The sequence below is a fragment of the Acipenser ruthenus genome, chromosome 39, assembly GCF_902713425.1.
Source record: "Acipenser ruthenus chromosome 39, fAciRut3.2 maternal haplotype, whole genome shotgun sequence".
Classification (NCBI taxonomy): Eukaryota; Metazoa; Chordata; class Actinopteri; order Acipenseriformes; family Acipenseridae; genus Acipenser; species Acipenser ruthenus.
Genome location: NC_081227.1, coordinates 4,602,329 through 4,619,073, shown reverse-complemented (window position 1 = coordinate 4,619,073; position 16,745 = coordinate 4,602,329). Strand labels below are relative to the sequence as shown.

At 38.4% G+C, this 16,745-nt stretch overlaps 1 protein-coding gene across 7 annotated transcripts in view; it reads left to right on the top strand.

The window, feature by feature from the left end:
- Window positions 1-16,745, top strand: part of LOC117397092 (neurotrimin-like) — a 237,590-nt gene that overhangs the window by 171,189 nt on the left and 49,656 nt on the right. For all 7 annotated transcript variants that reach the window (XM_034912614.2, XM_059009677.1, XM_059009674.1 and 4 more), the window contains one exon: window positions 13,763-13,995. In XM_034912614.2, coding sequence (XP_034768505.2) covers window positions 13,763-13,995 — 233 coding nt within the window. The remainder of the gene's footprint in view (window positions 1-13,762; window positions 13,996-16,745) is intronic.

Here is a 16,745-nt window from a genome sequence, read left to right as displayed (position 1 = left end):
TCATATAATTTTACAGCTTGCGTTTTTGTTTTTTTTTTTATAGTTAATTTCCATTAACATTTCACTTGTGAGCTTCTTGCAGGGTCAAATGTACGTTGCCGGTTATACATTTCAATACAATACAATTTTGCTTTACTATATGTAAGGGCTTTCATGACATCCCAAAACACTGCAAAGAAAGAGGGAGGAGGGGATGCATTCAAACACAGCATGTAATACATTTAAAATGCAGTGTGTCACATTCACAACAGTGACTGACATTCCCCCTCTTTAGTCCTTCATGGGGTGTATTTCTGTGTCCCAACAAATAGGACTGCAGTCAGGTCTATCAGCATGGTGCGCAGATATAAGGCAGGGTCTCCTCTCCAGGATGGCTAGTAGATTCTACTGAACGACCGGTGCCACAGCAGGCTGTACTGCATCTGCTGTGCCGTGAATCAAATTCCCAAATCAGATGTTCACTTGCTTCACTTTGGATTCAGCAAGGACAAGTGCACACAGATTCTCTCTTTCTTTTGCCCTTGTCATGACTCCCATGTACTGTATATGTTAAAACTGGTCAAATGGGATAATATTTCGATTCAGGGGATTTTTAAATAAAAATCTGAACAGGATGCTAAGAATATATTAAACTGATTACTGCAGTTCAAGTTACGCACCATCTTTTATTGCTGCATGTTAGACTGAGGTATGCTGTATAGTATTATATAAAGTATACTAATATTTTCTGGAGGTAGGCTTCATACAAGGGGTATAAATCAACCACATACTGTGCACGAGAGGTGTGTTATACACATGGTGCGTATGCTTCTTTGAAAGTTATGGTAGGGTTTAATCTTGGAACATGAAAAGTAACAAAATTTCTTATCTTTCTTTATAGCTATCAATTTGTGTTATCTGCGTGGCACAGCATTGTAGTCCTTCACAGACTACTGTAAAGCCTGATCATGTTCTCCAAGCCGTAAACCAGTTTAAAGTGATCCTAGTGATCAATATGAATATTCTGTTACAATTATCCTGTTGCATTTTTTTTTTTTAATGAAATATATTGTCTAACATGTTATGCACATACTGTAATACCAGAGCGACAAGTAATCATTGCTGAGTCTGAAAAGTTGCAATTCCCATTGTTGTGTTCGCTTGCTGACAGGCAGTTGTCTGACTCATATTCACAATAACTGAAAGCCCACAATGGAAGATTGACAGAAAAGCTACATTATTATTGCTTTTGTTCTTTTCCGTGTAGGTGTAACCTTATCTGAAGAACAACACCAACCCTGAGTGTAAGCATGCGCTCCTAATTACGCCGTAGTTTAGAATGAATGTTGTGGAGATAAAGATGTCACTCAGAAGCAGTAGAACTAGAATACAGTACCCTTCTGTTCAAGGAATCGGAATGATACTCCTGGGAGAGAGCTGTAGCCGTCATCCTTTTAATCCAAATTATTACAAACCATTCGAACAAAAACTCCATGAATTCCATTCTGTTCTTTGATGCTGTTGATGCAGCCTTCCATGTGTATAATGACACTTACGCCCCCAGCTTTCACCTACAGTATGCTAGCAAGTATACAGAAGCCTTGTGTTGGTTAGCCCCTAATAAAATGTATTCCTTGTACATAGTCCATCCCGATGTGAGTTATAGAGACCTGTCACTTTTTACTGATTTGCAAGCAGCATGGTATAAGCATTTTTTAAATGTATAATAATAATAATTTATTTCTTAGCAGACAAATGTATATTTGTTCACTTCCATTCATTCACGTTGAGTTTTGTCTGTCACGTATGTATGGAATGTTTGTTTTACAAAGCCTACCACTGAACTGTTCACATTGGCCATGTACAGTACCTGCATATGTGTGTTAGGGAGGGTGCTCCCTATGGTGTTTGCAACTAACCATTTCAGGTACACGGGACATATGTGTCCCACAAATACAAATGATGCTGACTTTTTGTATTTTGGTGCACGAAACAGATTTAAAATATACTGACAGGTTGGATCTAGTCATCCAAATTGTCAGTTTCAAATGTATTTTAAGAAGAAAATGTTTAAACAACTGCTAAATTCCGTGTGTACCTTAATAGGTTAAACCCACTGAGCAGTTTGAGTGTGCTCATTAAAAAGTAAGTTTTCCTGCCAGGAACGGGAGTTCACTTATAGGATAGTAGCGCAAAGTAATAGGTTGCGATCCTGTCCATCGCCAGTGGGGACTAGAAGTTCAGAAGGGTCAGAATTAGAACTGCTGCAGTGGGTGCCGAGAGAGCTTCTGATGAGAGAGTTATGGCCACTCCAGCCCTTTGTAGCAGATCTATTAATCACAATTAAGGCCTGGAATTTTGGATTTAAAGAGCTGTGGTGGTGTGAGCCAATGCAACATCACCAAGCTGGGGCGTGCCCCATTTTAAATAGGAGAATTAATATCGGCAATGACCGATGGACCAAACCAGAACTTGGGTCAGTGTATCTGTATGTATATAGTGCATTATAACATTGCAATGTTAGAAACTCCCTGGAAGAGACTTCATACACCTCTGCAGATGTTTACACAGGTGTCTGTGGGTGCGCTGCAGCTCCAAGCTCACTTTGTGTCTCATCAGTCATAGCTGAAGGCAGTCAGCACAGATGCCACAGGCTCCATTGGGGGGCTACTGTTACTTTGGGTGTGTATTGTATTTAACACTTACCTTTCAGGGACACAAAATTAAAGTGAATCATTTATTTAGCTTGCCGTCTGATGTTCTTCTTACCTACGCCCCCCTGAAAAATGCATAATCTGCTTCAGATCTGCCAATTTGCGATCGTGAGTTGCTTTAGGGGCTGGGGGGAGGCTGTAGTAGTTCTTGTCAGAGCTGTAGGGAAGGCTGCTGTAATATTGGTAAGAGCTGTAAGGGAGGCTGTAGTAGAGGTTCTGTTAAGAACAGTCTTGCATCTGTGTTAGACAGAAATCAAATCTTACTTGAATCTTCTTTAAAAGGTAAAACTTTTTTTTTTTAAATACATATTGTCCACACATCAGAGGAAACTACTGTGGTATGCTACTGGGGTTAGTCTGTATGAAGGACACGGGTGAATTCATTGATTCTGAGTCTGGCCTGCGGTGCAGAGGATAATGTGTTTAAGCCGAGAAGCTACACAGAGATACCAACCCCCAGTAGACACAGCTGTGTGTGAGTACCAAGTGAAGAAACAGTGTTATGTGAACGGTCTATACGAAGAAACAATGTTGTGTGACCTGGCATGACACCAGCCACGCCTGTTGTTTTTAGAGTAGGCCTCAGAAGTAGCAGCGTATTTTGGAAAGAAGAACCAATTAAAGATTCACTGCCCAAATCTGCATCTGCAGGTGGTCTGGGGGATGCAAGCATGCAGTCGATTAGCTTGCTGCAGTTCGAAGTCTGGCTGCCTGATAACGCTCCTGTAAGGGTTGCCTGTCAGTGGGAACAGAGATGTATTGATCTAGTTCCCTGTTCAAAGCTGCAATCACCTGGTGCATGCCGGAAGCAAAGTTGGACTGCAGCTGAAAGGACGTGGATGCAGAGTAATAGATCCCCCCTCTGTAGGAATATGTGCTTCTGCTGGATTTCAGTGGGAATGCTAAGCAGTAGAAACTTAGCAGGGCCTGTCAGCATTCTGTTTTCATCAGTTCATCAATAAACAATTTTAGACAGCTGGAAAGGGAAAAACATAAGACTTAACTTATCCTAGACATACAACATACAGCTTCCTGGTGCAGCCAGAAGGAGCTCTGATCTTAGTTAAATGGTTAATGACTGACTTATTGCACATACGCACTTGGTAACACCTGTTGAGGAGAACTGACTGGTGAACAGAATCACAGTGTTACAAAACCTTGATCACCGATCAAGGTAAAAACAGGTACAAACACATGGGATCAGATACTAGAGTAGTATCGTATTAGTACCATACCCGTAAAAGTAGAGCAATGATGTCACTGATAGTGAGCATTGATGTGTCATTACTGATAACTGAAACATGCTATTGCTGGAATGTTACAATACACATGTCTGTCCCAAAGATCCCAATATCTTCTTGGCAAGGGCGCTGTGGCTCATTGACCATGTTCACTGCAGATCACACTATTTTGCCTGCACCAGAATTGTACATTAATCATTGCAATGGATTTCCAATAACAGTGAGGCTTATACTGGATCTGTATAAAATAAAACTCCAGTGTACTGGTATGAGTGTCGGTGTCTGTGTTTTATAATGTGTAGGTAAGGTTTTCACCCCGATAATGTGTCACCAGCACTCATGAAATGCATATGATTGAAACCAATATCTTTACTAAACCAATTACAATACTAATTATCAGCTGCATTTTTTTAACTGAGCATTTTCTTTTGCTTCCATAAGTGGTTTCACTTTGTGTCATGTATAAAGGACTACAAAGTAAAGTATGCTGTAATAAAACATCCGAAAGGAGGGGTTCCAAGCACTTCAATGCTTTACCTTCGATTAGCATAAAAATAGAACATTTCAAATACGTCTGAAAAACCAAAAATTACTACCCTATTGCAAAAGTGTATAATAATAGTCTTATTATGTCTAGTGATATTCCATAATTGTTAATAGCATAATTAATAAAGTGTTAAAAGATTGTTTAAAGTCACTTATAATGTTACCCGAAATATAAAGAGACTTGTGAACAATGCTGTTAATGAGTGAGAGTTAAAGAATAGCTTGGTGAGGCTGTAACTCCTTGAAGTGATTCTCAATCTGTGTTGTAGGGTCCTTAGAGCATGTCTAAAATGGCTTGCTTGTTGTTTGGCAACGTGCGTGATGCCTTATCCACCACCAGGGAAACGATATCTCAGATTCCGCCCAGGGAGAAAACCACCTGCCATTGTCACAGAAAAGATTTCAGCTGAACAAGTGTGATTAAGATCCCGCAATCTAAGCACAGTCTCGCCAGGAACTGCTCCCCCCTGCTGGGACTCCGACTCCCAGCTTTTAAAGCACAGCGCCGTGGAGATTGAACAACAGATTCAGCCCAGAGTAAATGTGAAAAAGAAAATATTAATAAATACAAAAGCTCCCTTGAAATTCAATAGACGGGCAATCATCTCCGAATGACACATCCTTGAAACCGGGATCGCAGAGTCCCTGTGGGCTGATATGAAGGCTTGAAACGCAGACATTTAGTATTTACAGCACAAGGTAAATACCTTTCCATTCTGGGAAGTGTTTTGGGGTCTGTAAACCAAGTTTGATTTAAAAGGTGCAGACAGCAGAGTGTCTGTGAACCTCCGATTAATGGCGTCCCCCAACTGCTTAGCAGGCGTAATGAAATATGAGCACAGAGAGGCAGGTCTGTTGGGAGGCGTGACAGCAAGCGGGGTGCTGAAGCACCGGTTCTTCAAAACAAGTTTCCAAGCAGCTGATCAATAAAACAAAGAAGGGTATTAAGCATAGTAATATAACCAGAAGCACGCTTGAACGGAAGTGAATACAACTATTACTGCAGTACTACTACTGATACAAGAAGAAGAAGAAGAAGAAGAAGAAGAAGAAGACTCAAACAGCATTCGGTACTATTATATATCTCTTGTACTAGCCTCTTGTACTAGCCTACAGATGCCTTGACCAGACTGCACCCAGCTGCCTCCAGACCCTCATCTCTCCCTACACCTCCACTCGACCTCTCCGCTCCGCCTGCACTAGAAGACTGGCTCTACCTCCGCTACGCTCCCCTGCTTCCAGAGCCCGCTCCTTCTCCACCCTCGCTCTGCAGTGGTGGAATGACCTACCTACAGATGTCAGGACCGCCCAGTCCCTGACCACATTCCGGCGCCTCCTTAAGACTCACCTCTTCAGACAGCACCTGTAGAACTCCTCTGTTTTTCCCCTGGGACACTATCACCCTTCCTTAAATGCGCTTTATTTGCTCTTATCTGCCCCCTATTTTACTGCATTTAATCCTGTACTTCAGAGTACTGCAATCTTCCAAGTGTTTAATCTGTAGTATTTTGTATTTAATCATATTTTGATGTAACTATCACTGTCACTGTCATCTGCTGTATTATTGAATTGTATTTTAGTATTGAATTGTATTTTACACTTGTACTTGCTTGAACCAAAGTCATTGTATTTATCTTGCTCTTATTGTATTACTTGTACTGTAACACTTGAAATGTATTTGCTTACGATTGTAAGTCACCCTGGATAAGGGCGTCTGCTAAGAAATAAATAATAATAATAATAATATATACATCAGTGATCATTTAGATAGAATAGGGGAAGATGAAGAAATAACCTCCACACATCACATATAAAGACCCTGAATCCTTTATGCAGCAACAGCTTTCTATCTGTTGACAGCAGCATGGCAGAAAGGTTACGTGTGAGTATAATTGAGCACCAAATGAACACAAACACAGTTCAGATAACATCTGCATGTTTAGTGCTGGTAGTAATCTTCAAAAGCACTCCCAGAAGCTGCTGCGGTAGCATTAGCGATCTAAAGATATCCACACCCCCCTCCTGTACAGACGTGAGCACGGAGGGGGCGGTGCCTAGGGTGTAATTACAGATAAGTGGGCGGGGCTTGATGGGTTAATCATCCCTGCAGCAGTTGCACCCCACACAGTTTAGGCAGGGGAAGAGGTGAATTGAGTAATGCAAATAACTGGAGGTTAGGACAAGCGGACAGGCGGTCTATAAAGATAGTGGAATTATACTGTATAAACATTGAAATTGTTGACGATTTTGAGTAAAATTCAATTGCGAGGACACATACAGTTGATTAACATTACATGCCAGGATGAAGAAAATCAAGTCACAATTAAACTGCACTCGCATACAGTATCATATAATTCAAAATGTTAACGTACAGCTTGAGCAAATTAGACCTCTAATTAAATAAATACATTCACTTAACTTGAAGTATTAGTTGTGATTAGACTATTAGTTGGGAAAGGCTGTAGGAAAAGTTGAATAAACTGCATTATTAAGAAGAGGGAATTGTTTTCTTCCAGAAAAGAGAAAAGGAGCTTTTTGTTTCTGCCTCCTCATCCCCCAGGGTATCGCCACACGATGAGGAGGTGGTAGCTGTGTAGTGAAAGCTGCTTGTCTTGAATCAATTATGAGTGGAACTAGAACTTCCAACATCCTATGGGCAAGGGAAGTCCTGTGGCAGAGATTGCCTGGATTATATGGAAGGGTAAATGTTAGCTGACACAAATCTGCTACTTTCTAATGAAGGAGATGTGTTTGCTCAAGCTGTGACCTTGTGGGCTTTATTAAGTGCAAGAGGGTTAAGATGGCTCATCTTTAAACTCTGTAGCCCTTGGTTCAAATCCAGCTTGGGTCATGAAGAAAATACTTTGGGCCTCCTTCACTAAACAGCGGTAACATGGTTTGCACGCAGTAAGCCCCTTTAGTCAGTGCTTTGCTGACTTGATTAATATTACAAAATAAATCAGAGGGAGATCAAGTTGAACAAACAAATATTTAATTGATTTGCAGATAAACATAAATGCTCCATTACTTTCTCTGCTTTGAGTGTCTCTCGGGACGCTGTGATTTGGTACAAGACCCCCGCCCTCCTCCAACGGAGCGTATTTATTTTGTTCTTTTTTTTTTCTTTGAAGTTAATGTTCTCAATGATTCAGCACCAAAAAGCCTTTCTTAATTCCCCACCACTTCTGCTAATACATTTAGCTCCTGGTCTGTAAACTTTAGATTCCTCACTCTGTCCTCCTTGGTCACTGTCATTGTGACAAACTCAGACTTACCATTTCTTTTGAGTGCCTTTATATACTGTATATATATACTATAATACAGTGTGTGTAAACTTCATGCATAATTCCGCGTGTTGAATTCTGCGCGATGTGACACATTAAATGACTCATTTAACAAGCTTTATTTGTGCATGTAATTAGCTTAGTGAATAGAGTTAGCGCTGGTTGATTTTTGTACGCGGTGTGGCTTCCCCCTGCCACGCGGTAATTCTGCTCATTTACTGTTGTTTAGTGAATGAGGCCCTTTGTACAGTCTTAAGTCGGTTCTCAGTGGACCATTAAATGCAACTGAACTGAGTGCCAGAAGCAGCAAAGCTTTGTGTCAGTACTGTTTGTAATAATTATACCATTTGAACTTTAATAAAATAGTCAAATAAACTATTAACACCACAAGAACTTATATTAATCATGAAATAAAAAAAAGGCTTTATATAAATATTGTAAATATTGCAAGCTGTCAAAGGTCTCAAGACGATAACATATGAAATTTAAAAAAAAAAAGTGGTACAATTGATTTTAAAAAGAAAGTTATATACAAGAGGGGAACGAAAGCAATTGAAAGTATAGTAGGTTCGGTAGGATGTTTAATTAGTTTCTGACAGTGTCATCTTTATGATTAATGATGATTATCAGAAGGTCAAATGTTAAGTGACTGAAGGGAGTGCTGGGACATATCTAAAGACCTTAAGCCTCTAATAGAAGAATAAATCACATGTCACTCTTATAGTGGAAAGAATGAATAGATTTTGAACAATTTAATTTTACATTCAATGTTGATGCATACGAATGTAAAGATGATACGTTGCACTTTACAACATTACTACTACTGCTACTACTACTACTAATAGTAACTTATTGCGTAAATATGACCCTAACCCTAACCCTTTTCTGATACAATTGTGTACTTACATATACCGTGCAAAAAGACTTATTCATTAAGTACATTGTAACTATGCATAATAGCATTGTAATTGTGTGTAAGTACACATGTATTTACAGTACTAAGTGACTACTATGCAAATACACAGTAAATGGAGACACTTCATGTAAAGAACCAGCTAAAAGTGCACTGTGTTGTGTGAGCTGTATTATAAAAGGAACCGTGACAACATTCTGGATTTGGGTACAAATATCTACAATTAGGAAGGGGAGAATGCAACACAATTATTCTGACATCTAGAAGCATATTGGACAACAAACATGCTTTTTTTCATTTGTATATAGAGGACAACTTAATAATAATAATAATAATAATAATAATAATAATAATAATAATAATAATAATAATAATAATTTAACCAGTCATTGACAGCTGGATTCATTCATATTTTAAGATTCACAGTGTGGTGAAAATTGTCTTCAAAAGTCATACGCCATTCTAATTACAATTAAATAAAATAAAGACATCATGTATTTTTAATAACAATTAAGCATGAATGGTTCTGAGTTTAAAATGCTGATGTGATGACGTGGTTGATGTCCAGAGTTTCCAATTCCCTTAGGCCGCTCCACCCTGTGAGATCATTTTTATTGGACTCATAGGGTAGATATTTTCTAGGGATTCAATTGGTTTGCTGTCTGCGGAGCAGTGATAAGAAAATGGAATGAAAATTCTCTCTATATATTTTTTTTCTTAATAAAGCCTGTATGTGAATGTTGCTGTAATTTGTATGTACAGTTGCAAAGTTAAGTAGCATCACTGACCACTGCTAACTGCTGCCATAGCAACAGGCAGTGTGCGTCTTCATTCGGTCCTCAGAGCCACTGGGTAAAAGATTTGTTACCTGTTTAAAATTGTTACCAGGGGGATTGTTATTTTGCAAAATACAACGTTCCCTTTAAGCATAAAAGGATAGAAATCACCGCTAAGGGCTTACATGCTGTTGAAAGTCTGATTAGTATTTTTTGCATGGCAGTGCATGCAGGCATTAATCAACCAGAACATTATTTTCATCTCCTTTCCAAAGGTGTCCTAATATACAATCCCGTCTACTTGACCAAAGCAATAGCCAGGCACTTGAAAGGGTTAGTATTATGATTCATTTATTTGTGCTGTACCGCTACAGCTGCAATTTTCTGCCTGCTACAAAATGGCTTAATCACTGCATACATCTGCCTGGACCTGAGACTATTCTTTGCAATGCTATGAAATGGTAATCCTGCCTGCATTTGAATAGATATTAAAATCTATAGTTTGTTTAACAATTACATTTCTGAGCAGCATGGCTAATCTATTTCTGTGACTTTGCACAGGTGACACTGTGTTTTTGCATAAAATATATTGCATTCCTTGCTTTTGCCTAATTGTAAATGATATTAATTTACTGTAGTGCAAACAGTGTTTGGAAGGCTTGGTTTAAAGAGGCTGGGGGTACGATTGGAGGAGGTTTAAATTAGACATTGGTGGGGAGTGTGGTCGGGTTCAATACAATGTAGGAGGATTTGGCTTGGATTTACATTGCATTTGTAACGTGGTTAATGTCCAGCAAGGGCACCAGGATTAATGTACATTCCAGATAACATGTGTCCAGAGCTGTAGAATTGTCAAAACCAGTCACTACGAGTGGGTGTTTTTGGTACAATTTCACATCTAGAAAATCTAGACAAATATTTTCCGGTCTGTGTTTCGGCTGTTCGTCCTTCATCAAGAAGAATCAAGTATGACTAATCCTGCTTAATATCCCTGGTCTCGCCTGTGGTTATGGTGTGTCAGTGCCGGACATGAACAGCAGGTGGCAGCGATGTTGCAGCATCACAAACAAAAAAGCTTTTTTTTCCGCGTTTCATGCTTGAAGCTTAGATAAGGTTGGGCAATAAAGGAAATTGTAAACTTTGATCTCCGTCTTTTATTACCCTCCTTAAAGAAAGTATTGTAAACCAGAGCTGGATTATGCACCAGAGCCACACATTACCAATCATATCTAAAAGGGAGGCAGAGAATGATCAAGGGACATGGCTTCTAACATTATTCAGAATAAGTTTGTAAGCCAAGCACTTAGGTTTTATTTTAAAAATGTTCAATGAACAAACAACACATCCAGCTGTACAATAAGACATACTAGTTTAATTATTTATAAAGTTAATTATTAGTTGTTATAAAAAGGGGATTGAGCCTCAAACAGAGTGTACTAAATGTGTATTTATTTCAGGAAAGTAGACACACAGCGATTTTAAAAATACTACCTATTTAATATTTTTTATGATGTTTGCAAACCTGCATTACATTGTCTGTTATAGGCAACTGGAACAGCTCCTAAACTCACAGTCAATGCATTTTAACACAGACGAGAATGCTCAATAGTTAAGTAATGGCCCACTCAAAACGATTAGCAATGTAAAAGAAAACAAAGAAAATAATTTTGTAAGATTTACAAATAAGGCTAAACATGGAAATGAACAACTTTGCTACACTATAAGGATGAGACCAGACCGTGTTTCACATCTTACCATTTATTAGTTCCAAATACCCACCTTACATTCTACATTGAACGTTATTGTTTAGATACAATATGTGTCACTAGTATTAACTGAGATAAGAAATTGATGAGATTAGCTCTCCTGGAGAGACAGCCTCAGACGCTACCCCGATGATCCAGATGATCTGGAGGTATTGGGAGCTTCTCTATCTGTGCATGCCTCTACATCTGGTATTTATACTCCAGTAGGTTCAGAGAGTTCTTGATGACAGTTTATTACAGTTATCTTACTAATTATAATAGAACTGAGTTATTCAGCTGTTACTCTATTCAAGTGCAACCAACCACTAACTACCCTCTTTTCAAATGTCACTGTGGTCATTTGTTTGCATATGTTCTCTTTTCCCGTACAGTGTTGCACATGCTTGATGACTTCAATCATTCTAAACCTAAGTTACCCTTGCAAACATTACCAACACATTTTCTTTCATATGATTACCAAGCCATTTTACTCTACAATCTGACTGACGTAAAGAGGCCAAACTGGATCAAAATCTGTTACCAGTTAAGTACCACTGTGTGGCGGCTAATGGGAATGAGAGTTAGGACAACATGTCAGTCTTCACCGGGGCCACAGTGTGGCACCTGTGGAATGTAAGCTAATCTGTCATTAAAATCAAAGCTGTGTCACTGTTCGGTGGCATGACAGAAAAAAAACACCTGGTGCCCAGTTTACCCAGCAATGATAAAACAGCGTCAGGAATAAAAAGCTTTCCAACCTTGCAGCGCTTCTGTAGTTATAAAAGGAAAGGAGAACAATGCTGGTGTGTGTGCAGGCAGTCTCAGGTGCGTTTGCCGTGTATCTACTCAGTAAGTTAATTTCCAGGGCAGCGGTACAGTAAGTGCTGTGAATCAAAACAAACATTAACATGCTGCTCTGGCCGTTCATTGAACAACTACCGTGGGAGCTGAATACTTTAGCTTGGATTATGCACAGCTTTATACATCCCTGATTCCTGTAGTTGTGTGAAATGAAGCTGTTTCAGTTCTGGAGGAAGAACTGCATTAAAGGCAGGCAGATCCAGGTCCAGAGGAAATGTAGGAGTTGAGGCGAGGCCTTGATTTTAATAATTTCCTTTGCACCTGGCTGGCTTCAATGCATGGAACACAATCATGTTCCCCCTGATATTAGTGTATAATTATCATTGATAGCATTTTCAAAAGCTATTTATTTGCTAGAAATATAGAGTTATTATAATCAAGGGGGATGAGAACTCTGCTGTGTTAACTAACTAGACACTTGGTTATTCAGTGCTATGCTTTTCTATTCTAGTGTATTTTCATATTCTTGGTACAAAGTATCTGTGCCCATAGATCATTCAAACAATCTAAAAACAATGAGTGTGCTTACTTATCCCCAACAGCGTGCTATTTCATTCAGAGCAGAGATACAGCCAGTGCCAGATTTCAAAAGTGATGACAACGGTTGACAACATACACAAATTTGGCTCTCAGGATAATGATATTTGGTTTGGCAGCCATTATCTTTAGAAACACGATTATACTGTAGACACTCCTGTGTGCTAAACAGTGGATCAAGTGAAAATAAACTCTTGCTCGTTTTAATCAAGCCATGTGGGGAATATGTGCTTTTTTTTTTTATTTGAGAATGCAGAGAATAGCCGAGAGCATAACAGCTATCCATTTTTGTGATACTTTTAAATGACCTTGAACAAGGTTGCTTATACTGTACAGCTATGGACGAACATTTTGCATCACCTAGATGTTTAGGATTGTGACATAATTAAACAAAAAATCTATCTGAACATCATTTAGATATATTATTTAACATCATGTAATCAAAGAAACTACAAAATTATATCGCACAAGTCTACCGGAAGTCATAATAGCAGTACAGTATTTCAAGTTAGATGTTGACATTTTTGTCAGTTTTTTGTTAAGTATATGGAAAACTACAAAGCAGTATGTAATTCAATATGTTAATGTTACATTATTCAGCAGGTTTCATTCGACTTAATGAAGCACAATGTGTTAATTCTATTGGGTGTTGCAGAACTTTTGGCCATAGCTGTACTGTTACTATGTGTGGTTGAGAAACACACTATTTTGCAAATAATACATCTTTGTAATGTTCATGTACACACGTAGGTATGTGCAAACATATATATTCCTATAATATACATGTTCCTACATCAGGACAGTCCCTCGTCAGCCTTTATCACTCTTGCTACAACAAGCACAGTACAACAGAGAAGAAATAATACATTTAAAATAAAGACACGGGCATTCAACCAAACAGTGAAGAGAACTCGGAAACAACGAGGTTCAGGCAGAATAATGTCAGGAGATGTTTTTAAAAGAGCAAGACAATTCAAATACTTTTTTTGTATTGATAATTACCATCACCTGACACCTTAACCGTTACCTGCTGTGTATTTATGTTTACTGCAGAGAAGCATTCATATATAAATAATTCTGATCAGTGAATTTGAGAGAAAAACTAGCCTATTGTGATTTGTCTATAACGTCCTGTTTTTATCTCTCTTTTTTTTTTTTTTTTTTAGATGTGCAATCGACAACCAAATGATGCGCACAGCCTGGCTCAACAGGTCCACCATTTTGTTCGCTGGAAGGGATAAGTGGACCCTAGATGAGCGAGTGAGTCTGCAGACATACAATAACAGAGAGTACACCATTAAGATTAATAATGTGCAAGTTCAAGACGAAGGCCTATATACGTGTGCAGTGCAAACCAACTTGAACCCCAGGACCACCAATGTCCATCTAATAGTTCAAGGTACAGTGAAAATTGCTTTGGTTATGGTCAATGTGCATGCTGTTGTGTTTTGGCTGAATGAATCGGGTGAAATGAATTATTGTGTCAGGCATATAAGTGCATAGAAAAGCGTTATTGCAGGTAATCCTTATGAGAGGCCATAGACATCAAGACTGGTGAATAAATCTAATGTAGCTTGTATCAATTTGTAATTTTGCAGTGTTCTCATGGTCATCCGATGCCTTTACCGTAGTTTACCATGATTGACCTCTCTGAACTAGGCAATGCTTACCTATGCTTTATTACACTTTGCTATGTTTTTACAATGGTGACACTTTTTTGTAACCCTTTATGGTACAAGGGACATATGTGTCCCACAAATAAAATGATGCTAGCTTTCTTATTTTTGCAATGAGGTGCACGAAACAAGGTTTAAAATGTACTGACGGGTTGGATCTGGTCGTCCAAATTGTCAGTTTCCTCCTCATCAGACTTGAGCCACTCTCAAATATGTTTCAAGAAGAAACCATTTGAACAACCGCTCAATTCCTTGTGCACCTTAAGGGGTCAATGGTAGTGTTATATAGTAATCATGCATGTGGTAGTATTGTATTGCTATGACAAGTCATTTCAGCTGTTGTTTTTCTCCCACTGGGTCTAATTACCTCCGAATGCAAGCTAGGTAAGGGTTAATAAAGGAATAGTTATACTTTCGTTGAGAAAGAAAACAGCAACTTCCAGGACAAACACCCCGTGGCTAATGGGATCTGGTCTTGGTTTAATTTTATTTATTGATTTCGAAGAAGCACTGAGCTGAAAAAGCCCATGACCTCTTTTCCAGTGTGGCGGTTCACTAAATCAGCTGTCAATATGCAGGGGGCAGGAATCAGTAACAATCCCATTAGAAGAAAAGCTCTCTGATGCAGCTGCAATTAAAGCAAATCCTTTATACTCGAATGATCCTCGCTGCTGATCACAATATTAGGAAAGTTGATTTGTTTTTTAATTGAGCTGTATGTGGAATCAGGTGTTAGTTAATGATCAGCTACGAAAAAAAATGTTTTAGTAAAATACCAATGTATTCAGATAAACATTGCTCCATATTCATTTTGTGCATTACATGAATGTATGTTACCCAGCTAGAACGTAATTTAATGTGTGTCCGATTGTGTGCCAAATAAACACTTGTGTTATTCCCTTGCTTTCACTATTCAACCAAACTGCCATGCCCACCTCTGTAATCTCAAAGTATTGCGTTCAATACAATCGTAATAGAAAACATCTGATTTTAAAAAAAAATATATATATATATATATATATATATATATATATATATATATATATTATAATAATTCTGCAAAAAGAAAATGCACAATCTGCAAAAAAAAATGTAAATTCAGAGTTTGTATTTTTGTTTTTTATTGAATCTGATTAAAGGATTTATTAAGAATGGGTGTGGGATGGTATGGGCAAATAGAACAACAACAAAATAAAAGGAATCTTCTTTGAACTTGGCAACCTGTGAATTTAGTACCGTATGTTTCAGTGGGTAATGGTATAATTAGAGCTGATGTGCCAGTATTGTGCCTTGGAGAAGCAGTTTATGGTAAGCTGTGGAATTGTCTGCATCGTGATTGATGGGAGTGTCGGGTTGGAGCACTGGTGCATTGAGCATTAGATGGAATGATGCAGAGATACACAGAGATGGCGAAGGGGGAGTATGTGTATCGTGTATTGATTGAAACACACTCAGAAACCAGACATGCGTAAGAGAAATATGTCGGGGGGGGGGGGGATATTTTTGCATGTGCTTTTGATTAAATATTTGTTAAGAGATAAAGTGCTGAAGTACCTTCTTTCTTTCTTTCTTTCTTTCTTTCTTTCTTTCTTTCTTTCTTTCTTATATAAAGCCTCATACAATCTGTTAAAGGGTGAGATCAGTCATTTCTCCCACATTTTTGCTTGGCCAATGCACCTCATTTTGATGCACTTGAAGTATGATCATAGTGGCTTGCATGCTAAAGCATTATTTAAAATGCACATAATTGGGACTTACCGTAGTAGTAGTAGCAGTCGTAGTACTCAGAATAGAAGCAAGAATAATGGAGCAAATGGGACCCATAACCAAGCTACCTTATAGCTGGTTCCACAGTATAAAGGGAGAGCCCGGCAGTAACATGTGTTTCTATGCTTTGTCATGACTTTACAGGTGCGGTCCCATTAGTTCAGTCTCTGCCTGGTATACAGGTGGAACATCAGCCTGAAGCAGGTGTGCAAAATACAATGACGCAACAATAAATGAATTATGAGCTATTGAGACTTCATACGCGGCCTGTTCAGCACTGAACCTAGGAGAGATCCATAGGGATTCATGTTAGTGCTCTCCCATGCTCTTGGACCATATATTCTAGCAAAATGAATAAATAAATAAACAAATAAATAAATAATAAATGAAAAAAAGAAATGTGCAGGAAATGCAATACCAAGAAGTAGTCTTAGGATTTCTGTTTTGTTGTTGTTGTGTAATTCGTTTTGTTTTAATATATCTTTTTTACGTGAGTAACAATATGCTATTACATTTCTTGTTAAGTGGCTCTGCCTGCTTGGAATTACATCTCTTATTATGACACGTAAGGTAATAACGTGTGTAATAAATCACAAAGAGGAACAGAATCATACTCATTTTCTTAACTTTGAGCTGTATTGCTTCAGTTATAAAGTGATTTGTGGCATTTTTATTGCGATTTTCTTACATGGTGCATTAGGAACAT